At 48.3% G+C, this 24,213-nt stretch overlaps 7 protein-coding genes and 1 pseudogene across 7 annotated transcripts, besides 33 other annotated features; all 8 read left to right on the forward strand.

Annotated features, from left to right (window-relative positions):
• Tc00.1047053510657.10 (hypothetical protein, conserved) lies at positions 1-3,541 on the forward strand (the record flags this gene model as incomplete). Its single annotated transcript, XM_812079.1, has 1 exon — positions 1-3,541. A coding segment is annotated over one exon (3,541 nt), but the record flags the coding sequence as incomplete, so codon positions are not given.
• Positions 1-13,568: a sequence feature (heterozygous, non-Esmeraldo-like haplotype).
• Positions 3,920-3,943: a sequence feature (AT_rich).
• Positions 4,008-5,405, forward strand: Tc00.1047053510657.20 (ubiquitin hydrolase, putative; the record flags this gene model as incomplete). The annotated part of the gene is made up of 1 exon (XM_812080.1): positions 4,008-5,405. One exon carries the CDS (start codon positions 4,008-4,010, stop codon positions 5,403-5,405), a length of 1,398 nt encoding a protein of 465 aa, XP_817173.1.
• Positions 5,709-5,737: a microsatellite.
• Positions 6,227-6,256: a microsatellite.
• Positions 6,279-6,303: a microsatellite.
• Positions 6,713-6,773: a sequence feature (A-rich).
• Positions 6,785-6,805: a sequence feature (AT_rich).
• Positions 7,110-7,131: a sequence feature (AT_rich).
• Positions 7,400-7,450: a microsatellite.
• Positions 7,485-8,753, forward strand: Tc00.1047053510657.30 (phosphoinositide-binding protein, putative; the record flags this gene model as incomplete). Its single annotated transcript, XM_812081.1, has 1 exon — positions 7,485-8,753. One exon carries the CDS (start codon positions 7,485-7,487, stop codon positions 8,751-8,753), a length of 1,269 nt encoding a protein of 422 aa, XP_817174.1.
• On the forward strand, positions 10,520-11,815 carry Tc00.1047053510657.40 (hypothetical protein, conserved; the record flags this gene model as incomplete). The annotated part of the gene is made up of 1 exon (XM_812082.1): positions 10,520-11,815. The coding sequence occupies one exon, from the start codon at positions 10,520-10,522 to the stop codon at positions 11,813-11,815; it is 1,296 nt and encodes a 431-aa protein (XP_817175.1).
• Positions 11,894-11,929: a microsatellite.
• Positions 12,000-12,020: a sequence feature (AT_rich).
• Positions 12,188-13,000, forward strand: Tc00.1047053510657.50 (hypothetical protein, conserved; the record flags this gene model as incomplete). Its single annotated transcript, XM_812083.1, has 1 exon — positions 12,188-13,000. One exon carries the CDS (start codon positions 12,188-12,190, stop codon positions 12,998-13,000), a length of 813 nt encoding a protein of 270 aa, XP_817176.1.
• Positions 13,148-13,208: a sequence feature (T-rich).
• Positions 13,488-13,679: a sequence feature (T-rich).
• Positions 13,569-13,803: a sequence feature (areas merged during assembly that could not be assigned to a particular haplotype. This can correspond to areas where the two haplotypes were merged or to regions with more than two copies in the genome that were merged during assembly.).
• Positions 13,800-19,517, forward strand: Tc00.1047053510657.70 (annotated as a pseudogene).
• Positions 13,804-24,213: part of a sequence feature (heterozygous, non-Esmeraldo-like haplotype) that runs on past the window's edge.
• Positions 19,546-19,603: a sequence feature (T-rich).
• Positions 19,623-19,652: a microsatellite.
• Positions 19,780-19,803: a sequence feature (AT_rich).
• Positions 19,859-19,916: a sequence feature (T-rich).
• Positions 20,187-20,273: a sequence feature (T-rich).
• Positions 20,354-20,377: a microsatellite.
• Positions 20,418-20,464: a microsatellite.
• Positions 20,549-20,573: a microsatellite.
• Positions 20,616-20,637: a sequence feature (AT_rich).
• Positions 20,790-20,821: a sequence feature (AT_rich).
• Positions 21,049-21,092: a sequence feature (AT_rich).
• Positions 21,162-21,235: a sequence feature (CT-rich).
• Positions 21,442-21,473: a microsatellite.
• On the forward strand, positions 21,521-22,495 carry Tc00.1047053510657.80 (hypothetical protein, conserved; the record flags this gene model as incomplete). Its single annotated transcript, XM_812084.1, has 1 exon — positions 21,521-22,495. The coding sequence occupies one exon, from the start codon at positions 21,521-21,523 to the stop codon at positions 22,493-22,495; it is 975 nt and encodes a 324-aa protein (XP_817177.1).
• Positions 21,619-21,646: a sequence feature (GC_rich).
• Positions 22,869-22,894: a sequence feature (AT_rich).
• Positions 23,019-23,046: a sequence feature (AT_rich).
• On the forward strand, positions 23,105-24,001 carry Tc00.1047053510657.90 (hypothetical protein, conserved; the record flags this gene model as incomplete). The annotated part of the gene is made up of 1 exon (XM_812085.1): positions 23,105-24,001. The coding sequence occupies one exon, from the start codon at positions 23,105-23,107 to the stop codon at positions 23,999-24,001; it is 897 nt and encodes a 298-aa protein (XP_817178.1).
• Positions 23,525-23,570: a sequence feature (GA-rich).
• Positions 24,149-24,213: part of a sequence feature (T-rich) that runs on past the window's edge.

The raw sequence follows: 24,213 nt of genomic DNA on the forward strand, positions 1-24,213 counted from the left end.
TCTTCATCAGCGCATGAGTTGGCAACGGCACTGTCAACTGGATCATTGTTGCCACTCGTTGGAGACACGCCGGACCGGAGTGCCGCCCTCACTTGCCCCGCTGCTTACAGAAGAGCCAAACGTGGAGCACCCGGATTACCTCCAGTCACAAATCCGACGGACTGTCACAGTTGGCTCCGATGTGGTATGTGGAACGCAGACCATTGAGTGCGACGCCTCACTGAAGGCGAAAAAATGGCATGAGCATCAGATCTTTCGTGAGAATTTACTGGAGACGGCCCCGGTACAGGAGCTGGTTATCCGCAACTACAACGCTACTTTTGATTTCTGCAGTGAGGATGGTCAGGTGCACTTTAAAAATCTGGACGAGTTTGTAGAGGCCATTTACAAGCGCATCCTTCTCATCATGATTGCGCACTTTCCACCCTGTCACGACAGCCATCCAGCGCACTACCAGGGCTACAACGTGGAAAAGTTTGCGGCGAAGAAGTTAGGGTTGTATCAAAAGCCTTTGCATGATTTGCTGCGGGCATGTGTGGAACATTCTTTTGTGAAAAAGAGCATCACCGACCGTCTGAACTTGTATATTATCACGCCACCCAGCAGAAATGTCTTCGTTCTGCACGGATCGGAGCCCGTGCCGGTGACCGCACTGATTGGATCATTCACGTCACGTCTCTTGGCAAAAGAAGAGCAAAAGTTCCGTATTGCGTTTCACACGACACACGCAACGTCTCTCACTGAGGAACCAAACGAATTGCATGAAATTATATGCCACGTCATTCTTCAATTATTTCCAGAGCAGGGAATTTACAGACGGGCGATTGCAGAGGTCGACATTGTGCGCCTTCAACAAATGTTTTTGGATTTACTGACGGACAAAATCAAATCCACTGAGACGTTTAAGAGGGGAGGCGGAGGTGGAGGAGAAAACCAGATTACTGTGGTGATTCTGGATGGAATGGATTCTGTCCTTCCCACTGTGTGTCCCTGTAACGCACTGCGACTCTCTGAGGATACGGGGAAGGACATATGGGGAACACCAGCGCCACCGGCCCAGCAATCAGCAAGGTATGGATATATTCCAGTTTGCCTTTCGCGTAATTTACGTCTTGTCTTGGGCTGTGCAACAAATTCAGATATGCATCATCAGCTAGGATCACGTGGGCCGGACAGCGCCGAGCTTCTCTCACTGGGCCCCATAACACCGAATGATTTTGATGAAATGCTCCATCCAGACATGCTGTCAAAGATTGGTGCAACACTGTCTGACGATGATTTTATAGTCATTCGCAAGAAGGAAGAAGCCCTTTGCCCAGAATACATTATGTTAGTTTTGGACACACTTCGTAGCTTGAATGAGGTGCCTGGAATCGAGACGCATTCCGTTGTGACGTCTCTGCCGGGCACTGTGAAGGGGATGGTTCAACTGAAATACAACAACTTGCAACAGACATTTGGAACCGCACTCGTTCGAAAGTGCACACGACTACTTTTGTCTTCTAGATGGGGTATTTATGAGCCGCAGTTGCGCCTGATGTTGCAGCTCCCTCAACGGCGATTTAATCAACTGGTCCGTATGATGCGTCCCCTGTTGGGGTATGGAACATTGTTCTCTCTTGGTATTAAGGAAGGAAACGCCTTGCTTTCCCGTATTTGTATTCGCTCTCGTGAGTTTCGTGCATTACTCGAGCAGGAGGACCTTCAGGAGGAGGGAAATGAAGAGGACCAGAAGTTGTGGCATGAAATGCTGGCGCGCTTTTATCTCAATGTGGTGCATGATGTGATTGGACGAGAGAAGACGCCACCAATTTTTGGTCTAAGCTCGACGAACCCATATGAACGCATTTCGGTGAAGGAGCTGCCGTACCATGCGGTGAAGGCACATGCATGGCATATTTTGTTTCGTTTTATCTTGTCTATGTCATTTTTGATGATTGTTTACCGCAACAGACTCGGTTATCACCTTGTGCGGGAGCTCATTGTTGCTTTCAATACACTTTATGAGATGTATGAGTTGGGCGAATTTCCAGAGGAGAATGGTGCTACGCATGGTGAAAAACCCTCCGCATTGTTGCGTTTGCGGGAATACATTTACTTTTTGCGGGAGTACAACGCGCGGCTTACGGAGTTTCCGCATCTTGTCATACAAACGGCGGTTGAGAGCGCAGCAAGGTATAACTTTGTTGGGAGTGATGCAAAGGAATATGTCACACGCAAGATGAGCCATCATGCCCCCATTGTTCAGCGTCGCACTGTGTTTTTCGAGATTATAGCGGGCGCTAAAACGGTGATTCACCACGGCGCAATCACAACCTGTTTATTTTCACCCAAGGGAAATCGCATCACCACTGGCAGTGTGGACCGGAGTGTCTGCAGGGTAAGCCCAGTGACGGGTGCCGTCGCGGCCCAGTTACGACAGGCACCAACAAGGGTGGAGGAAATTCTCTACTGTGAAACTGGCGCCTACCATGCCGTTATTTGTCACGACCGCACCCTTCTCATTTATGACAGCGCACAGATGAAGCTTTTGTCAAGGTGTGACGGAGGAATATTTGGGGCACCACTGTCATCTGTTGCCTTTTCTGCACGCGGGCGCTTTTATTTGGTGGCGACGGAGGACCTCCACCTTCGGGTGTTTGAAACGGAGAAAGGTCGACTGCTGTTGCATGTGGACCAGCGCCAATTTCTTCATGGGTATTGCGACGGTGTTGATATAAATCTTCTTCGCGGATATTCTTGCGTGATACCGCACAGAATTGAGGACGATGTATTTCATTCCACATGCCATAATGTTCTGATAAAGTGGCAGTTCTCACCGACACGAGACGAGTTTGCTTCCGAGACGCGTTTGGGTGTCTCCTTTACGGTTAGTTCGGGAAAGGCGGTCCTGATCGGCACGCACCTGCTGCTTCACCCCATCCCTTTTCCGGCACCAACGAGCGGGCGGCGGGCGCCCCCACGTTTTGTGCATCTCCACAGTCTATTGACAGGGCGGGAGATGGCGGTACTGACGAGCCCTTGTAGTCAACTGTTTTATCAATTGTCTGCGAATGAGAGGCTACTCGCAAGTGCACTGGACGATGGATCTGTGGCCATCCATCAACTTTGCTGGACAAGCCTCCAAAAGGAAGACGGGGATATGATCGCGATCCCACCGGTCATGGAGCTTGCAGCCTACCGTGAGTCGCCCGTGGCAACTGTGAGGGCACTGCGGTTTCGTGGAGATTGCAAAGCTCTCTTTGCCTTGGGCAACAGCTTTGAAATGAAGTTCTGGGCGTTACCGCAGCGTTTGCTGGACGGTGGTGGGGACAATGTCTCCGATGCCGATGTTTCTTATCCTGTGGAGGTCGACGATGCCAGTAGAGAAGAAGAAAAGGAACTTGTGGAGGGCGTGGCTGACGGTGAGTTCATTCTAGAGCCCGCAGATGTCGCGTCGTGGGATGTTGTACAGGTGCCGAATACTAAAGATGCAGAGGTGATCTTTGGTGACTCTTCCGGGCGCCTGACGATGTTACGAATGTGGAGCCCGCTGATGTAAATGAGAGAAAAAAGGCGGAAGGGAAATAAAGAAAGAAGGAAAAAAACACACACACACACATTTGGGTGGCTTGGATGGAGCTGCTGGACAAAAAGCAATGTATAGAGAAAGAACATGGGTATATATATATTTGTACGAGGCTATCTCCGGCATTTGCCGCTATTTTATGGGAGGCGGTGGTGTCTGTAGAAGAAAAAATCGACTGCCTTCCTTCCGTCTCTCCACACCACCCATTAAGACATACATATATATGTATACATATTTTTTCTTGCATAATTGTGGATTTCATCGCGGTATTTACTTTGAGTTTTCTTTTTTTTCTTTTTCTTTGTAGGAATAGGGGACCGGGCTTCATTCAGGCGCATATATTGCAGCTTGATTTATTTATTTATTTTTTTTATTGTAGTTAATTTTGTTGGTTTCTGTGCGGTTACTTGACGAGGGTGGAGGTTCGGCACGGGGGTGGATGAGCGCTCCCGCGATTCGCCACGGCGGCCCATCAGGGCGTCTCCCGACACGACAGGGGCACCACTTTATGCTTACGGCGGAGCCTCCAGGGCGGCCATTTGCCACTTCTGCAACTACCCCAAATGTCCCTAAAACGACCCTGCCGTCGTACCCCGGCATGCACCGCTTGTACTCGCGACCCTTTCGAGGCGAGCCGCAATTTTTAGGTGTCTCCTCCTCTTCCCACATCTTGCCGTCCACGTTGCATGGCCAGGAGGATCGGCGGTGGAACTCGATGCGGTCACATTCTCACCGTCCACCGTTGCTGAGCTTGCGAGGAAGACCGCCGCAGCTGCAACCGCTTTTGGCCCCAAGCGCGCCGGCAATCGGTTTCGCTCGTCAGGCCTCGTCCACTAGCGAAATGCAGATGCCAAGAACGTCAGAGCACCAGTCTCCAATCCCGTTGCGCAACTTTGGCAACACGTGCTACATGAATGCAACCATACAATGTATCCTGCATTCTCCGTGGCTTTTCTCAAGTTTAGCAGAGGCAAATGCATGGTCAAAGCGGCGTCTGGCGACTTCGGCTCTGTTGGAGTTGGGCGCGGCAAGGGTTGATGCCCCCGGGCAGCTGCTTCTCACCGTCAAGGGCGAGGCGGCAAAATTCAACGCGGAGTTTCAGGACAATGGCCAGTCGGATGCTCATGAATTTCTTCGGACATTTCTCTTTGTAGTGCACAGTGAAATAAACACCAGTGGTGGGCATAATACACCGTATGAGGAGCTCAAGGAGGTCGAAAATGAAAGCGAAGAAGAGGCCATGCGACGCTGGCAAGAGCACTATCTTCGTGTTGACAATTCCATCATATATGATTTGTTTGGTGGTGTGATGCGCTCAAGATGCGTCTGCTCCTCCTGTGGCAAGGTATCCCTGACATTTGACCCATTCCTCGACCTCTCACTTCCGATGATTCCCGGTGCGAGGAAGGCCGCAACAATTGAGTCCATGCTGAAGATTAGCTTTGATGAGGCGGAAGAGAAATTGCGTGGGGGCAATCAGTTGCTTTGCGCGCGTTGTAGACGACTGCGAAACGGGACACGCAGCGTAAAAATCATACGGTGGCCCAAAATTTTAGTGTTGCATTTAAAGAGATTTGACGACACAGGGAAAAAGAACTCAGAACCCGTCGTGTTTCCGGAGTCTTTCATGACGCACGACAACAGTCCAATGCAATACCAATTGTACGGTGTTGTCTGTCACAGCGGATCGGAAAACTGGGGGCACTACACTAGTTACGTGCGCACGTTGTCAGGACGCTGGTATCACTGCAACGACGCAGTAATTAGTTTGTCAACTGTCACTGAGGCTATGCAGGCATTGACAACAGCGTATATTTTATTTTATTCTGTAAAGTAGGCGTGTTTTCCACTAACGCACTCTAGTGATATGCATATCTATATATTTCTATACATGTATGCAAATGTATTTATTTACACATTCACATTTGGCTCTTGTTGACGAGAAGACATCAAAATCAACAAAGGGAGAAAAGATGCAGCCGTAAATGTTTACAGGTGGTGGGGTGAATGCGGCTTGTGTATTATTGCTGGAAAGAAAGACAGCGCCAACCAGAACAAAGTGAAATTGGGGGGTCATAACGACATTAGTTTGGACGTCACTTCAATCAACTTTTTTTGATTTTTTTTTTTTTCTTCTTCTTATATATATATATATATATATATGTGTATGTGTGTTCTGGCCCTCCCTGTCCCGGGGGTCTCACTGATTTTTATTTGAGCAAATGAAAACTGTAAAGTGTGCGGTGCGGGCACTGAAGGCGTGTTGTATTTATCCGTCTCACCGTTGCATTTCTCTTTTTTTGCTTTCTTCTTTGTATTGTTTTATCTTTTGAGCGCCTCAATTTGAGGTGGCTCCTTCACTGGGCGGCGATGACGGCGGGGGCAGCATAGACACTGCTGGCGGGGCAGGGCAGGCGTGTCGATGAGTCCCACGCCAAAACGCGAAGGTGCGAGAGGAGCGAGGAGAGGAATAGGGAGGGAGGGGAAATGCAGCGCAGGCCTGAGGAGGGAGGGAAACCTTTTTTTTTTCTTTAATTTTTTTGCTCATCCTCCTTCCCCCACTCCATCCCACCCCACACGCCTCCACCTCATCGATGTTCATTTGCCTCCATTGCGTTATTTTCATCACCCGTTTTTGTAAATATTAATTCGTTTGTGTTTTTGTTTACTTTTTTTTTTTTTTTTTTTCTGTTGTTGTTTTGGTTATTTATATATATATATGTATATGTATATGTCTGTCTATGCATACGCATGTGCTGCTGTATAATTTTTTTCTTTTTCTTCCACCCTATATATATATGTATGTGTAGGGTGCGTGTGCTTTTATGTGATATATTTTTTTTCTTTTTTTCCCATTTTTTGCTGTTGGTATGCCGTGTTCTTTCCGTGACTGCATGTGTGCATGCAGTTGTTGGTTGGTTTTATCGTCCTTTACTGTGTCAATGATGGCGGGAGTGATGACGATTCCTACAGAATTTATTGGTGTATGCGTTATAGAAGCGAAGAGAAGGAGAAACAAAGAGGGCGTGTGTGTGTGTTTGACGGGGGATTTTCTGCGAAACATTGACGCAATTGACGTTTTAACTTTCTTGCGAGTTTTTTTTTTTTTTCTTTCTTTCGTGCCACAGAAGAACTTCTTTTGGTAAAAAAAGAAAGGAAGAGAAACAAACAAACAAAAAAAACCCAAAAAAACAAAACAAAAAAATTCGAACTTTGTTTTTATTATTATTATTTTTTGTTGCAAGAGAGAGAAGCGTAAAGCGGCACAAAGTGAGAGTAAAATTTGTGCCTGTGTTTTGTGTTATGGAGGCACCGTGTTGTGTGAAGCATGCACGCGGGGATGTGCGTCTTTCTGTGCGTGTATGTGTTTGTGTGCGTAAGATGTGTGGGCAATACATGTGTGTGTCTCGGTTGCTCGGTGTCTTTCATGTGTTTGCATTTCTGCTGGCAACTTCTTCTTCCTCTTGGAAATAAAAGGCAAAGCGACCACATTACGCATTCCCTTCTGCCCATATAAGTTCCCTTCACACATACACACACGTATATATATATAAATATAAATACTGAAATACCGACAGACAGACATATAGTTTTGCATTAGGCTTAAGTTATAGGAGATTCGGAGCTACGGTTGCTGGCATTTGGGTTGTGTGGGCAATTTTACTTGCTTGCGGATTTGAATTGCGCTCACGGTCATTATCGCGTAGTGTTCTCTGCTTTTGATTATAAGGGGGCAGGTGAGAGTGAAGGGGAAGAGGCGTCCTGCAGACCATCAGGAAGGAAAAGAAAAAAGAAAAAAGAAAAGGGTATTAGGAAAACAAATAATCAGTTAGGGAGAGAAAGAGAAAGAGAAAGAGAGAGAGAGAGAGAGAGAGAGAAAGAAAAAAGACAAAAACGAAGAAATCGGAAGGAAACAATGGGGGAAACTGTGTTTGAATTCAAAGTGTTGGACCCGGAGCAGCGCAGGGGAACTGGCGCTCTTGACCTCGCCTACTGGACATATCGGATCCGTGCCTCCACGACTCTCTCAACATACGCACAGAAGGATCTGGAGGTTGTGCGGCGCTACAGTGACTTTGAGTGGTTTCGCGCCCAGTTGTGCGAGGCATACCCGTATTGCATCGTCCCGCCCATCCCAGAGAAGGATGTGCAGGGAACACTTGACAAAATTGTGGGGTCCGGCTCGCAGAGCGCCAGCCGTCTGAGGGACTACCGACAACGCGCCCTGAGGAAATTTCTTGTGCGGCTTGGCGCCCACCCACGGCTGCATACTTCGCATCTGTTGAAGGACTTTTTGGAGATGAATGAGGACGAATGGGAGCGAAAAATGAAGGCATCCGCGAAGAATTCTGAGGGTTTTTTTACCTCCTCACTTGGCGAAGGCGTCAATCACGCCTTCACGAGGCAGTGGAATACTTCTGGCGCCGTGGCAGAAGCGGGTGCTGCTTATACGCGTGTGGTAACAAACACCAATACAACCCCCCAGGTGTGGGAGGAGACACGTCTGTATATTCAACAACTGGAGGATAGCATAAAGATGCTGCGGGAGCGATTGCAGTTGCTTGTTGACCGCCGTCGAAACACCAGTAACGCCTTGCATGAGTTTGGTGTAGCCTTTGAAAAGGTTGGAGAGATAGAGAGGGGGATTGAATCTACGCCGCTCAGCAACGCACTGATCGCCGTGGGGCAGCACAGTGAACAACTCTTCTTTATATATAGTGATTATGCCAATGAGGAAATGAAACAAGTGGTTGAAACACTCAATTACTACTGTGGTATGTGCGCTGCCGTGCGTGAGACACTTCGAAGGGTTCATAACAGGTCACATTATGTGGAGTCGCTCCGACAACATGCAGCTGAGGTTGTTGCCCAAAAGGAAAGGGCGTTGGAGAAGGGCGGACAGGCCGGGCGGGTTGCACGACTGGAAAGTGAGCTGGCCGGGTTGGAAGATCGTTTGAGCACCGCAAAGAGAGAACTGGAGGCAGGCGAGACCATCTTGAAGGACGAACTACGCCGCTTCCACCAGGAGAAGCAGTACGACGTGAAGGCCATCCTAAAGAACTTTGCAGAGCTCCAACTAAAGTACGCGGCACGAATGAAAGAGACATGGGAAAGTTTGCGTCCCACCGTGGAAGCGGTTCAATTTGAGGGTGAGGGAGGCGGCCAAGGGAATGCCTTACGGTAAAACACCAATTCGTTCCATCCTTCTACCGCCAAAAAAGAGTTGTATCCGGCACCCCCTCCCTACAGTGTGCATACAGACTTTTTTTTGTTCTTGTTGGGTGGCCCACATCTCCTTTTCTCGCTTTGCTTGTTGTTCCTGAGGTCACTGCCATCACAATTCCTTTTTTCCGTAAAGAGAAGAAGATACATATTTTTTATTTATTTATGCCCCTTGTTTCTTACTTTTTCTAAAGGCTTTGTGTTGCTGTTGTTGCAGCTGCTTTGTCTTGAGAGAACCCTGGGATTATCACTGCTCGTAGTGTTTTGGGTCTCTGTGTGAAGGAGGAGAACGACCTTGAAGAGAGAAAGAGAGAGGAAGCGAGTTTTTTTTTATTATTATCTTGTTTTACTGGTCTTGACGTTTTTATTTGGGCAATGCCTTCTTATATTCCGTGTGTTCGAGGATGTCCCTGCGTGTTTTCCTTCTGTAATTTTATGATTTGCGCACTTGCTTTGGTCATTCGTGGGTCTTTTCACAAGTACGTCAAGGAATAGGACTTTCTGCATCTTGGCTGCTGACCGCAACATGCGGCGGGGGTCATTGCATCCGGGCGATCTAGTGGATGCGGTTGAACACTATCGTCTTCACAGAAATAGTATGCTGCAGGGGTGCATGCGCATCTGCACCCTTTCCAAGAGGTTATGACGAGGGGAATGAGGTGGGATATGGGAAATACTGCGTCACCGCTCGTTTTGTACCGAACCCAGCGACTCTTTACTGTAAATTTTATTCAAGGGCGTTTGGTGGCTGCCTCGAATGCCTGTGGTCATTATGTGGGGATTCCAACGGCTCACATTCCCACTGGAGTGGTGCAATGGGTCTGCATCCACACAACCATGTGTGTATGCCCGTACAGCAGTGGGGATGCTGCAACATTGACGTGGCGGTGATGAGGATAACTGCCTATATTCAGCATTTTTTTTTTTTGTAGTATATCCAATAAATTAGTGGGATTGCGCCGTTGATGCGCCACTTTTCTGGCTCTAGGGAGCCACGGCAATCGCCATTTTTGTGATCCTTCATTGGCTATCCAGGATGATGATAATATCATTTGGTTTTCCGTCACGGACCACAGGGTTGCTGTACTTCAACCAGCAACAGGATTTGCCTTGGATGCCAAGGACCCACCCGCTGCGGACGGTGCCTGGAGAAATGTAAATGCTCTGTGGTTTTAGTCTTCATTCCTGAGTGAAACCGTGATGTGCTCTCTGCCTTTTTTTTTTTCTCTGCACTCTCCTCGTTGACTAGGAATCTGTATGAGGGCGCGCTTTCAGTGAAACCTGTTCCTTTCTGAAATCTAATTTGAGTATGGCCCACGCAGTGCTGCCCCAGAGTTTTTTTCTTTGACTTTTTTCTTCAACTTGCTGTTCTCACCTTCATGATGCTTGCATCCCCTTCGGTTGTTTTTATTTTTTTTTCTTCTCTTTCTCCGTCGGGGAGAGTGAACAGGGACCGATCGGATGAAGAGCTCAAACCGCATGCGTTTCTAACGTCCCGGAGCAAATTTCTTGAGGGCGTGGAGCGGCCCGGCTTTTCGGCGTGAGTGGGGTAGGGGGTCATCGTTTGTGATGATGATACGATTTTTCTTTTTTTTTTTTTTCTGAGCTGTTGCCACACTGTACTATCGAGCATTCCCTTTTACCGATTCTTTTCCCTCTTCTTCACTCCGTGAGTATGTGTCTCTTGTAATTCGCCGCAGGGAAAACGGTAGAATCACAAAGAGAGCAATGAGAGTGTATGGACTCTTATTGCTGATGTGTACACTTCTCGGCACAACCACCGCAACGGGCAGGCTCGGCACGAAATCCTCTGAGTTTACCTCCGTGGCACCCGAGTCTCGTGGGATAGAAAGTTTTCGTGTTGTGATTTACCTGAACGCCACGGCGTGCTCCGCGTCAGAGGAAATACCACAGACTTTTTTTGTAGCATTTGAGGAGGACTTACTTGGGGGCATTCTCCCTGAAATTTCTTCTATGTGTGGTGCTTCCTCTGCGAGTCCATCGTTGTCCTGTTTGGCGGTGTGTTCTATTCATTCTCCCTCTCAGGAACTAGCGTTCACTGAACATTTTGGAGGGGCAGGGGCGAGCTTCTTCCAACATCCCACAATTGTCTGCGAGTGGAAAGCCGACGGGTCGGTGCAAATGCCGATGGGTTTTTACCCAACTTGCCGTAAGCGCGTTCAGGATTTGTACGCCATGGAGAACGCGTTGGAGGTAATTAAAGCAAAAAAATCACACAAGAAGAGAAACAGGTACACTTTTGGACGTTCTTCCGAGGTATATTACAAAATGACAGGGGATGCGCGTCATTTGGTGGCAGTCGGTGGGGACTGTTACCTCACTGATTTCTCCGCTGAGTCAGCGAGGAAAATGTGCGGTCGGGTGACGTGCCTGGAAGCTTCCATGATTGTTCTGACGGCTGTTATAGCGCTCATGGTGGTTGTTGCTGTGATGTACCTCTGCCGCCGGCAACTCTTTGTTCATTTCTTTAATTTCGGTCTCCGCGACGGTGAGTCGAGCACGTCTTCGCAGCTTATTGTACACTTACCGGATAAAAATGAGAGTCATAGTAGCACGGCATACGAAGCGTGGAAAAAGTCAACAGAGCCACACACGCCTCCCGCTTCACGCCTGCCCGTTTCGTTTGGGGATTCTAACGCATCCCCATCCAGATCCCCAGGCTCAAATGAAGTGGACTTTACTAAAATGGACAAGGTCTTGGCCAATGCGTCGCCAAGAACTGAGCAGAGCGGTGGCTTCTCAGATCGGAGGCAATGTTTAACGATATCCCGTACTTCTTCGCAAAGCCATTTTTTAACACCTTGGCGATATCGACAACCGCGTGTAGGTAGTAATGATGTTGCCGTGAGTGAGGGCAAAAAAATAGATGGTTTGGCTGCGTCACACCAAGAGAAGGCTTTGCCCGAAGCTTGCGAGGTTGACATATCGAAGGAAGAGCGTGAACAATTGCAGCGTCAGCGATCATGGCTCAGAGAGCACGTGATAGGCCTCGACGCAATTTAACCATCAACATCAATGGGCGCGCCATTTACCTATTTTTTTTTTTTTTTTTGAAGTTGTAAACCGGATCTTCGGTGAGCCATATATATATATATATATATATATATATATATATATGCATGCGCTTATGTACTTGATTATGGAAGTTGAAAGTATTGTAGTGATTCATCTTGAATACCCTGAATTGTTTTTTTTTTTTTTTTAATTTGTCTTCTGTTGTGCGCTTGGAGAGGGGAAGGGCGATGGATGTTTACTCATAAAATTTTTTTTTTTTTCTTTTTTCGCTGACACGACAGTAAATTGAAGGTGGAGTGACAGGAATCTTCCCAAATACAAATACGTAGAGGTGTAATATTTCAAAGACGGAGGGAGTTGATGAAGTCTTCTCTGGCCTTTTCTGTCCGGCATGCGGTTGTCCCAGTGATGGGATGTAATTTGCTTTTTCCCGTCCGCCGCGTGTATTGTGTTGGGCAGAACTACACGGAACACGCGAAGGAAATGGGTGGGCAGGTTTCCAAGTCCAATCCATTTTTCTTCACAAAGCCCCCTGATGCGGTTGTCAGTGGTGAGACGAACCATACGGCGGCAATGGATGTCAACATCCGTTATCCTCCTCAGACCAACAACTACCAGTACGAGGTGGAGCTGGTTGTTGCCATTGGCGAAAGTCACGGTGGCAGGGAGAAGTACAGGGCCATTTCTCCTCTAGAAGCACACACAGTCATCTACGGCTACGCTGTGGGTCTTGACATGACACGACGGGATTTGCAGTTGGCAGCAAAAAAGAATGGGAAGCCGTGGGATTTGGCGAAGGGTGCTGACGAAAGCGCTCCACTCTCGGCCATCGTACCCGTGAAGCTCATTCGAGAAAAGGCATCCGCTTTGTTTTACGCGACGGATGCGAATTACAGAGAAGCGATGTATGCAAAAGCTCAGGGAGGGCCCACTGTTCTTCGTCGGGGAGACATTGAGCTGCGTGTGAACGGGGAACGTCGGCAGAAGGGCAACTTGTCATCATTTGTCACCCCCATCGACGAGCTGCTCTCTATTTTGTCGCATTCCATTGAGCTGGCGCCCGGCGACCTCATTTTCACTGGAACTCCGGCGGGTGTTTCTGCCGTGAAACCCGGCGATGAGGTACGGGCAACGATTGAAGGGGTCGGTGAAATTACTGCGCGGCTGCACTGATTCAAATGTAGTTTTAGTTTTAGTTTCAAATTTTTTTTTTTTTTTTGCCGTTGTCGCTGCTGCGTGTGTGTGCGTGCGCAAAGGCTCTCGTTGCAATGTCTGGGGAAACAGCCCAACCCACCGACTCTCTTATGTGTTCATGCATGCTTCGTGTCTCATCTTCTTTTTCCCCACCTTTTTTTTTTTTTGTCTTTTCCCGTCTTTTCTTCGTCGATGGAAAGAGAAGTGATAGTCCGAGGGGAGCGAGACGGGAGGGTGGTGGTGGTGTTGACAGGTGGCCGTCACACACACACCAGAGAAAGCAACACACAGACACATCACAAAAGGGAACGAAGCCAATAAAAAGGAATTTTTTTTTCTTTTATACACGAATAAAAAAGAAAGGGGAAATAAAAAAAAAAAAGGTTTTGTTTACTGCAGCTGTGTGCTAGTGCCGTTGCTATTTAGTTTTGGGTGCGACCGCCGCCCACATTTTCACGTGTTGCACTTTGTTTTTTGGTTGTTGGTTTCTTCTTGTTGGTTGTTTTTAGGTGATTTGCTAGTCTTTTTTTTCTTCTTTGTGTGTGCGTTCGCCGTGATTTTTTTTTTTTTTTTGAAAGTCTTCCGTTTTTTATTTTATTTTTATTTTTCTTCTGGCCGCGACATTTCGTTTATTCGTCGTTTTTTTTTTTTTTTTTTTGCAGCCGCTTCCACGATCTCCGTATTTCTGCCTGGCTGTGGGACCCGTCACGCACGCAGCTGCGGTGCCAACAAGAAAGAAGCAAGGAATAAAAAAAAAACAACAACGACAACATCAAATATGAGTGTACGGTCCGAGGTACAGACGGAGAACTCCAAGCAGCAACTGAAGGCTGTGCAGAGCCAGAGAAATGATCCCGATAAAGTACTAGAGCCGCTGGAAAAATTATGCATTTCACTTGTGATGGGGGTTGAGCCATATCTTCGAAGTTTTGATGCCGCGACGGCGATACCAATTTTGCTTTGCATGACAGAAAAGGAGTTTTTTAGCTTTTGCGGGGACACCATGACGATGCTCCTCCGTGCACTTGCACTCATTATGGAGTATGTTCCAAGTGCCTATGAGAGCGTGCATCTGTACCACAAGCGGTTGATGAAGTCCGTCTGCCAAGTCCTTTCCCGGACTCTTTTGGCAAAAATGAAGTACAACAACACAGATAATGTGATGCTTTTGGAGGAGTCTCTTCGGCTTATTCAATTTATCACCAAGGATGAGGGCAACATTTCCGTTCTGCGCTTTGGTGTGACGGACGTTATACGGATAGCCGCCTCTGAGAACACATTACTGGCGCGTCAGGCCTTTGATGTGCTCGTCACCATCTGTTCCAAAATTATCTTGCCGTCGGATGTGGAAAAGTTAAATATCATTGGGCTGTCATCATTTCTCATTTGTGGGCGGAAGAAGAAAAGTAAGAAGGGTTGTCTGGAGTCGCTGGATTCTCACGGAAAGATAAGGGTGTATGCTGTGGAAAATGTCATTGTCCCTTTTTTGCACTCGACGCTTCAACAGTATTCGGCGAGCCTGGAGACTTTTCCAGAGGCGTGGACGTTTTTGGAGCTGACGATACATTGCCTGGGGATGTTGATGCGTCGTTCCATGTTGTCCCATCGCCCCTCTACGACCCGAAAGATAGTCACACGTGACATGTGCCGAACACTCTTCCGATTACTTCTTTTTAATGATACAAATGTAGCAATTGACCAAAGTGTTCGCTCTGAACGAATTCTGTTGTGCGAGACGGTACTGGATGCCGCCATGGCGGCCGATTCCCTCGTGGCAAGTGAGTTCCTTCTTGCCGAGGAGGCTGTGTCTTTCTATAAACTCCTGCTAGGAGAACAGGAGAGCGGCATTATCACGCAGTTGGATGACCCTTTTCCGGTAAGTGGGGCTTCGTCCCGAAGTACACAGCGACGGGACAAAAACAACATTGTCTCCATTGCGGCTATCCGTCTCTTTGTTCTTGCCTGCCCGCGGGTCTTGAGCGAGGCATTTGGCCCCAAGCCGAAAGTTTTGCTTCCTGTTCACCAGTGGTATTGGGAGGATGAATTGCGGAACAGCAACTCCATCTCTGAGGAGGGGTGTGTGGCGCTGGAAACAAGCTTTTGTCGACTGTGTAAGGAAACACCGTTTAGGATGCATATGAAGTCATTGAGGGCAAATTTTCAATCGATGAAGTTGTCAGGTGGATTTGGAAGTGGAGAGCGTAATATTTCGCGCAAAATAGTTCCATTTGTTTTTCACTTTGTGGATGAGGCCGATCTTCGTTTGGCTAAATCAGCAAAAGAAGCCATGATGTTGTGCAACCCTACGCCGAAGTGTAGAAGAGAGTTGGGGGTAATCAATGCGTCAGAAGCCGCGGCAATTTCAAAGGGCTTGGGTGAACTTTTCATTATAAACAGAGATTCAGTGGTGCCGCCACTGTACATGAGCATTGCGGAAATGTTTCTTGAGAGTCTATGCAGCTTTGTTGTTTCCGTCTCTGGTCAGATGGCGATGCAGTTGGGAACTTCTGCGTGTGCGTCTTTACTTCAAGCTGCCATTTGCACAGAAGAGAACCAAAGGTTGGCGGGTTTGTTGTCTAAAATCATCCGTCCACTGTGCGAGATGTTGCGTGAGGCGTTGGTTTCGGGTGACAAGGCCACAAAGTCGGTTTCCCTCACAATGATGGTGTGGCTTTTGTGTCATCCACAGGCATCGGCATGGAATTTCAGCGAGACGGCCCTGAGGTGTGGTGTGGTGAACCAATTGGAGATTCTCTTATCTGGCGGTGCGGTGGTATCTTCCAAGAAGACGAAACCCCACAAAGGCCTGACCAAAGTGGGGCCGGAAGTAAAACAAACACGCACCGCATATCTGGCGGCGTCCGCGTTGGCGGTTCTCCGGGCGATCAACAAGCAGTTGTCCAAGACACAGTCGCCACGGTCGGAGCGCAGCCTGAGCACTATGGATGTGATGGTGGTGCGCAAAGCGGTGAATGAACTCAAAATCTGTGCAGCTACTCCTGGTTTGCACCAAGGCGTGGTGGCACGCATATTGGAATTGATGGAAAAGTCAGCGAACACCGTGACGGCGTATGAATTCTCCACTTTGGGCATCGCCGACGCCGTACTGAAATACCTGTTGGTGGAACATTACAAGGATTACTGCCGTGATGCTGTCACCATGGTAGGGACTGCAACGCCGTCCGTGGCAACCGGTAGCACCGAGGTGAAGGAGGAATCATTTGTTGGAGGCTTTGGGCAGGAGCTTACGGAAGGAGACCTGTTGGCCTTTGCTGGCACGCGTACCGCCAATGGACTTCATCAGCGATGTCAAAAGGAGCGTCTGCAGTGTTTTTTGGAATCTGCGATGCAGAGGCCACGTGGAGTAAAAGCGTTAATTGAGAACTTGGTTTCTGCCCTCCCACTTCACTCCACTTTCCCGCTTGTTGAATCGCTCTTGGGTCCCTCCCGGGCGACGTGTCGACCGCCTACCAAAGCTGTATTGGTGGGCTCACACATATCACCTATTGTCAGCCTCTGCTCTAAACCGGATGCCGAATCAGATGCCGCGAAGCGATGGGAATTTGAGAGAAAAAACTCCAAAACGTTGATTAAGCAAAGCAAGTCATGTCCCGTTTCAATGCCTATGCAACCCGATGCAGGTCTTTTTTCGGGGGGCGGGGTGGAAGTAGTACATTCCAGAGACAACTGCCCACGTGGGCACCGTTTGCTTGCTATATCGGAAGGACAAAGTTTGGGTTTGTGCGATATGTGCGAGGAAGAAATACACACGGGCTTTTGTTGTCATCGTTGTGAGTTCTACATATGTAAGGACTGTTACACGGATCCCAAAGTACAGTATTCGAATGCCACCTCCGGTGCGAGTCCCAGTTCAGGCGCCGCAGCTGGCGGCATCTTGGGGTTTGTGGCGCAGTCACAGCAGCAACAGCAGCAACAGACAAGCCAGGAACGACAGCGCCAACAATATTCGAGACCGATTATTCGTGCTCATTTATTCTCCAGCATTGGTGACATAGAGCGATATTTCCGCACGGGTTCGTACTCTACGAGGAACACGGATGTGGCACCCGCCCCGCAGTCCGTGTTGCAGAATATTGATTATTTTGTGGAACGTGCCAAGTCGTTTCTTGCTCGCAAGCGGTTGAACTGCAGTGATGAGATACTTCGTAAGGAGGTCCACCGCATTCTGAGCTCCTTCTTGTTAAATGGTCCCACTATTGATCCGGAAGCAACAGCAGAAGATGTGACGGATGTGCATCCATTGGGGCCAAAGGAGCTGCAGGAGCTGCGGCGCTTGCTACGCGACGCGATGGAGGAGCGGTATGTGCTGTACACCGCCCCTGGTGGTCGTTGTGCCTACCAAGAGACTCTTATAGGGAATTTTCTTCGGCGTGCCATTCACGAGGGAAATTTGGGGGTTGTGGAACAGTTAGAAACCTGCTTGCTTAGCATCGAGGGTTATTGTGAAAGTTCTAACGGCGTTCAAGAGATAAATCGTAACGAATCTCTCCTGCTGAGACAAGATGAAGTTGGTCTGCCGCCATCCTGGACCGATGTGCCGGAGAGGTCGAGCAACGCGCGGACGTACATGTTTCATCATTTTGAAAAGGATGAGGACACACGCTGCCTGTGTGGTAAGGCGTCACGAGCAGAACTTAATTCAATGTATCCACCAAAACTTGTGCGCAAGCCCTCGCGACTTTCTCAAAATCCGGATACACTTTTGCTTATTCTTTTACAGAAATTGCTAAGCCCACTTATTAAGCAGGGTGTTATGGATATTGATGCTGGCCTCTTCGTGAGTGCCCCGTTTACAACTCTGGTCGTCAAGTCATTGGCGGCATCAGCACTTCGTGTGGCCCTTTTACCACCGAGGCTTGCGGTTCCCAGGTGGGCAGACTTTGTCATCACAGAGGCGAATTTCCTTTTGCCGTTAAATGTCCGTGAACGCGTTGCCCGCTTTTTTGCCTATGGTGCTCGCCGTGCGCTCCATGGCCACTTAAAAGCCTCACCCCTAAGTCGATCTAATCGGTCCATCAATGTGTACCCGGCGGAATGGGGGCGGTGGGCAAATCATAAATACCGCGTCAGTCGTGAATCGCTGCTACATGATGCGTATACGGTCCTTCAAAAAAGCGCCGACTCGAGGCTGCCAATATCTATAGAATTTGATGGGGATGTTGGGGTTGGACAGGGTCCCACAGCGCACTTCTACACTTTAATTGCTGAGGAAGTAAAAAAGGCAAAATTACGTCTTTGGCGTACTGGGGCTCCCGCCACCAAAACCAAAGATGGCAGTACTCACGGCGACATGAGTAGCGGCGATGCGAGGGTGGTTCCTCCGGCGGAAGGGTTATACCCATTTGTGTCTGCCATGAAGGATCAGTGCCGCCTATTCCAAGTGTCTTCGTGGCAACAGCCGGGAGGGGCAACAATGCTGACAGATCGCTTCGCCTTTGTTGGAGACTATGCAGAGTTTGATCGCGAGCGTGCCCGCTGTTATTATCTTATTGGATCTGCCCTTGGCCGTGCCTTCACGGACGAACTGGTGTTTCCTCTTGACTTGAGCCCCGCGCTTTCTATTTTTCTGAGCCGAGGCGCACCAGCTCCATGCGTGTTTTTCTCCGGTGATGCTATTGCCAACAAGGGAATAGAACGGCCCATTGATTTCATGGGGCTTTCTCTTGACGACGTGGACCTGATGGATCGGTCAGTCGCCACAAGTTTGCGGTCACTGCTCTCGCTCAGTGGCGCCACGTGAAAGTCGCTCGCCGTTCCCTTTACACTTCCGGGCCATGACAATTTTGAGATGATAACTGGAGGTTCCGAGAAGCTTTTGACGAAGGACAGTGTGGCTCAATACATTCGCCGGGTCAGTAGTGGGTTGCTGTATGAGTCTGCGGTGCTTCCCATCCAATTCCTTATACGCGGGTTTCGTGACATTGTTCCCTGTGAGGCACTCGCATCACTCGGGGAGCAGGAAATGATGAGCCTCTTGTGCGGGTGCAGAGCCAACGATAAGAAGCCACTTTGGACTCTTGCCGAAATCAAATCCATCCTTGTCGCCGAGCACGGCTACCAAACTGACTCCCCGCAGATGACAATGCTGCAGAATATTCTGGCGAACCGACTGACACCGGCGGAGCAACGTAGTTTTCTCCTCTTCTGCACGGGCTGTCCGCGGCTACCGGTCGGTGGCGTGGGAGCCCTTGGGGCCATCACGGTAGTCAAACGTTCAGACTTCACAATGTTTCATGGTTCGTCTGGACGAAACAGCGGCGGCAGCGACGGCATTGGTGGGGCGGACAGAAAGGAACAGAACCCCAAGCAACCGGGCGAGTGGAACTCGTTGCCGAATGAGACGGACTGGCCCTTACCATCCGTCAACACGTGCTTCCGCTACCTGAAGCTCCCGCCATACCCCACAGAAGACCTCATGTACAAGAAGCTGCGACTGAGCATCATGCAGGGAGGAGAGACATTTCAACTGTCATGAGCGCACATTGCGATTGTTCCATTTTGAGTTTCTTTGTTTTTTTGTTTCTTTTCAAAATTTTTCTTTAAATTTTTTTTTTCTTTTTTAAAAAGAGGCTTTGCATGTTATATATATATGTATATATGTATACATGTAGCTTGCATCTTGATACGCGAGAATTATACATGGCGTAAAGGAATGAAAAAATTTATGAAAGCAAACAGTAGTTTGAATGGTGTGAGCGTGCCAATGGAGGGGGAGAGAGTGAGTGGGGAGAGAATACATATATAAAATAAAATATAAAAATGTATTAGTTTACATGTTGGCATTGTTAGAATAGCGCAGTGGATTAATTTCTTCCCTTTTTTTTTTAATTTTTTCTTTTTGTTCGGCTTTTCTCTTTTTCTTTTCTTTTCTTTTATATATTGTTGCAACTGACCAGTTGCGGGGTGGCATGAGGTGAACAATAGGCGAGGAGTGACAATGCACTGACACATACATTACAGACATACACGTTTACGTGGTTTCCCGTTGGTGTCGTCCGTTTCCTTTTCCCTTTTTTTTTTTTTTCCTCTTCATTTATTTCTTCATTCTTGTCGTTATCATTGACTGCGTTGCCGGCACCGTGTGCGGTTGATTTGTGTTGTGTGATTTTTCAATCCTGCCGTTTTGTTGTTGTTGACCGACTGCTTTTTTTTTTTTTTTTTTTCTGCCCTCATTTTTCTGCCCTCCTTTTCCTTCTTCTATTTTTTTTTCCTTTTTTTTTTTTTTCTTTTTGATTATGTCCTCCTGCAAGCGTGTTGAGTGTGAGCGACGTGGAACCTTCCCAACTGTGTGATAATATGATTGGTGTGAAAGAGAGGGAGAGGGAGAGGGAGGGGCCCTGCAGTACCCACTTGCATGTATCTTTCTCTGCGTGCATATATATATATATATATACGTGTGCATGTATGTATGGATGTATGTATTATTTCATCCAATGATATAATTTATTTTTATACGTGTATGTGCACACAGAGGGAATGTAACGCGGGCAGCATACTCAGAGGGACGTTGGTTGGTTGGTTGGTTGGTTGGGGACATACATGTATAGGTGATATCTAGCTCTCTCTTTAGTTCAATATATAAATATTTATATATTGAAATGATTTCGGTGTACATTCTACCGTGTGGCGTGCCGCCTGTCGAAGCAGAAGAAAAGGGGGGAGAATCAATTAATAAAAATTTGGGGGGGGGGGAAAGAGAGAAAAAAAAAAAAAATGGAAAAAGAGGGCTGATCTGTAGAAGTAAAGCAAATTTTTTTTTTTTCTTTTTTTAAAATTTTTCCGCGTGTTTTTTTTTATGCTTCTTTTGTGTAAATTGTGTAAGAAAGACGACGGGAATGCAAAACGAAATACCGCAATAGGGGGTGGCATCTGCATACGTGCCGACTGAATTTGTCATGCTGACAATTTATCAGCATATTCATGCGTGTGAACAAAATGAAGGGGTGAGGGTTGAGGGGATGGGTGGAACTTAATGGGGCCATGTTGTGTGCACACGTATATGCATCAAAAAAAAAAATATAAATATAAATATCAATTATATAAATATTTACATGCATGCGTGTTTGCGTGTATATGAGGGTGAGGGAGATGGGAGAGTTGGTGTCAACTTGATTTTGCCTCTCTTTCTCTCTCTTTCTTTCCTTTTTTTTTTTTTACTTTTTATTCCTGTGTTTTATCCCATCATTTCCTCTCGTCTTCCGCGTTACATTTGGGAGGAAGTTGTACGCGCGTCAGATTGCGTGTGTGCGTGTGTGCGTTTGTCTTTATTTGACGCCCACACTTCTTCCCAGTGACGCCGCACTCCGCCGGATGCCACGTGACGGGGTGATTGTTGTGCCGCCCTCTTCTTCCTTTCTCTGTTTTTCCTCACATTTTATTTACGCCTCCTCTCTTTTTGCTTGTTATTATTATTGTTGTTATTATTATTATTTGAACTACAAATAAACGTGCGCCCGCCTTTTTTTAGCGCCGTAAAAAATGGCGAAAAAGAAGTCGGGCACCAACGCGCTGCTGCCGGAATTGACGGTGAACAGGCGATACATAAAAAAAATGAAGTTCATCGTGAAGCGGAGGGAGGCGGCGGCAGCGGCGGCGCGGCGGGGCAAGGCCGGCGAAAAGAAGAAGAAGGGGGGAGCGAGGAATAAGGCGGGCGACGCGGCAAAAGGAAGCGGGAGGGGGAAGCTGTCACACCATTCGGCGGCAAAGAAGTCGCCCGGCGTCTCGGCAAAGAAGAAAAAGACGGCTGCCAACGGCGGTCCTGCCAAAAATAGGCGGAGGAACATCAACGATGCAAAGAGCGGCGCGGCGTCACAACAGCAAAAACAGCTGTCGCGGGAGGAAATAGAGCGGCAGATGATCGCACGGGCGATTCGCGGGGACGAAGGCACACGCAACGCCTCGTTGTCCGCTGGCGCTTTGGACGGCGTGGATGTAGACGACCTTGTGCAGTACCCCTACCTTCCATTTCTTGAAGACTACGCCGAGCAGAAGCGCAGCGAAGTCGTCTCCGCCGAAACCCTTCTGAGCAACGCCCATGCGTACTTTAAGGACCTTGGAAGGAAAGAATCAGCGATGCGACGCGCCGCTGCGAGGCGTCTGAAGGAATTGAAGAACATCAACCGGCGCGGTGGCGACAAGGACGGCTTCCGCTATGTTGTACCGCGGAACGTGAAGGAGGTTGTGAGGCAGATGATGCAGAACGCTGAGGGGGCAGATGCATCGGGTGTTGATAAAACTCATTTGACATCCACATTTGGGGGAGATGAGGCACAAGATACATTTGAGCGACCTATGCACCGCAAACGGCGCAAGAATAGCTGCTATTCGGATTTCTATCAGTTCCAGGTGAGCAAGCGTTGGACGTGCAATGCGGAGAGCTTCCTGAACAGGGGACGTGCCTACAAGTCGATGGTTGAGGCTTCGCGGCCCCAGCGCTCTATCAAGAAGTTTTAAAAATGAAGGGATATAAACAACGGCAGGCGAATATAACAAGTAGAACAAAAAAACAGCGGTGGTGAGAAAAGAGAGGTTTCTGTTTGTGAAATGACGGCGGCAGCTGGCACGAGTGCTGCAGGTGTTTTTTTTCTTTTCGCATTGGTTATGTGTGCATTTTTGTTTCTGTATATCCTGTCACTCATTGGGGAGAGAGGGCGATAGAGAGCGAAAGAGGACTATAAAAATGAATGCGAGGGGAAGTATTCATGAAGTGTTGTTTAATTTATTTATTGTTATTATTGTTAAGCCTCAAAGAGAGAGAGTGTGGCTTTTCCGGCTGTGGTACAAGGATCCACAGAAATTATTTTTAGCGTTTTTTTGTCAATGCTGCTTTTATTTTATTTTATTTTTTATTTTGGCTCTGCGTGAGTCTTTTTCTTTCTTTGGGTGCGTGGCTTCTTGTGTGTGTAGTTCATAGTGGTTCAGTGCCTGTGGTATAGTTGGCACTAGTGGTGGTGATTGTGGTGGGGTGGTACACCGGAATAATACATATATATATATATATATTACATACAACGTGGAAGGGCTGGGCGCACGCGTACAGACATAGAGTCGCATTGGATACAAATGGGGAAGTTGCGTGACTTGTGGCACGGCGACTCTGAGCGTGCGGTCAATGCTCCACAGCCGGTGCGTGTCGCGCCCGGTTGGAATGTGCAGCCCGAGGCGCTGCCCGCCAAACCCCTCGCCCCGCGCAGGCGGAAGTACGTGCATGTGCGGCCGAACAACCGTGACGCGGTGGCGCTGCCGCACCCCGGCCAGAGTTACAACCCGCTGCACGACGACCACCAGGACGCGCTGCGAGTGGCGGTGAGGAAGCTGGAGCGGAAGAAGACGGCGGATGAGAAGTTTGTCGCCATGATGACAAATGGCCGCGACGTGCCCATCACAGGGAATTTTTCGGCGGACAAGACGTGGGAGGAGGAGGTCCAGGAGCGGCCCCAAAAGACGCAAAAGAAGGAGAAAAGCACGGAGAAGGAGGAATGCAAGAAGAAGAAAAAGAAAAAGGATAAAAAAAAGAAGGCAAAGAAGACCTCGGTGCAGGCTGCCAGGCGCGCCCTTCCACATCGCCGCCACCCGAAGCGTGAGATTGCGTTAAAGGAGGCAGATGCGCTTGATGACATTATTGTCGAGCATCAACAGCGAGAAAAGCGGCGTGAAGCAGCTAGGGAGCGGTGCCGCGCAGCGAAGCGTGAGAAAATGCAGGTGAAAAGTTTTGGTCGTTACCATCACACACCGTTGGCTTTGGATGTTGCGCCGACAGACAAACTTGTTGGATCGCTGCGACATTTGAATGGTGGTTATATTCACCCTCTCACGGAAAGAATGAAGTCATTGGAGGAACGCAACCTTGTGCCGGCCCGCATGCGGCACACATACAACAAGCGAAAGGTGCTGAAACCAAAGGGCGAGGTGCGTGTGAAGCGTGAGACGTTTGGTGTGATGCCCGAGACGACTTTCTAGGCGGACAAGACGAGAAATGAGATGCGAGGGAAAGGGTTAATTAGGGAAGGAGGATGCATAGATGCATCCTTCTCAGTTGAATCGATTAATGTGATCCAGAACTGTCTTTATTTGCTACACGCATTCCTCGTGTAGGATGTGGGGCGGTTCTCTCTCTCTCTCTTTTTTTTTTTTTTGTGCGTGTGTGTGCACTTATCTTTTTATTTTGTTGT

The sequence above is a fragment of the Trypanosoma cruzi genome, genomic scaffold (assembly GCF_000209065.1).
Source record: "Trypanosoma cruzi strain CL Brener 1047053516807 genomic scaffold, whole genome shotgun sequence".
Taxonomy (NCBI): domain Eukaryota; phylum Euglenozoa; class Kinetoplastea; order Trypanosomatida; family Trypanosomatidae; genus Trypanosoma; species Trypanosoma cruzi.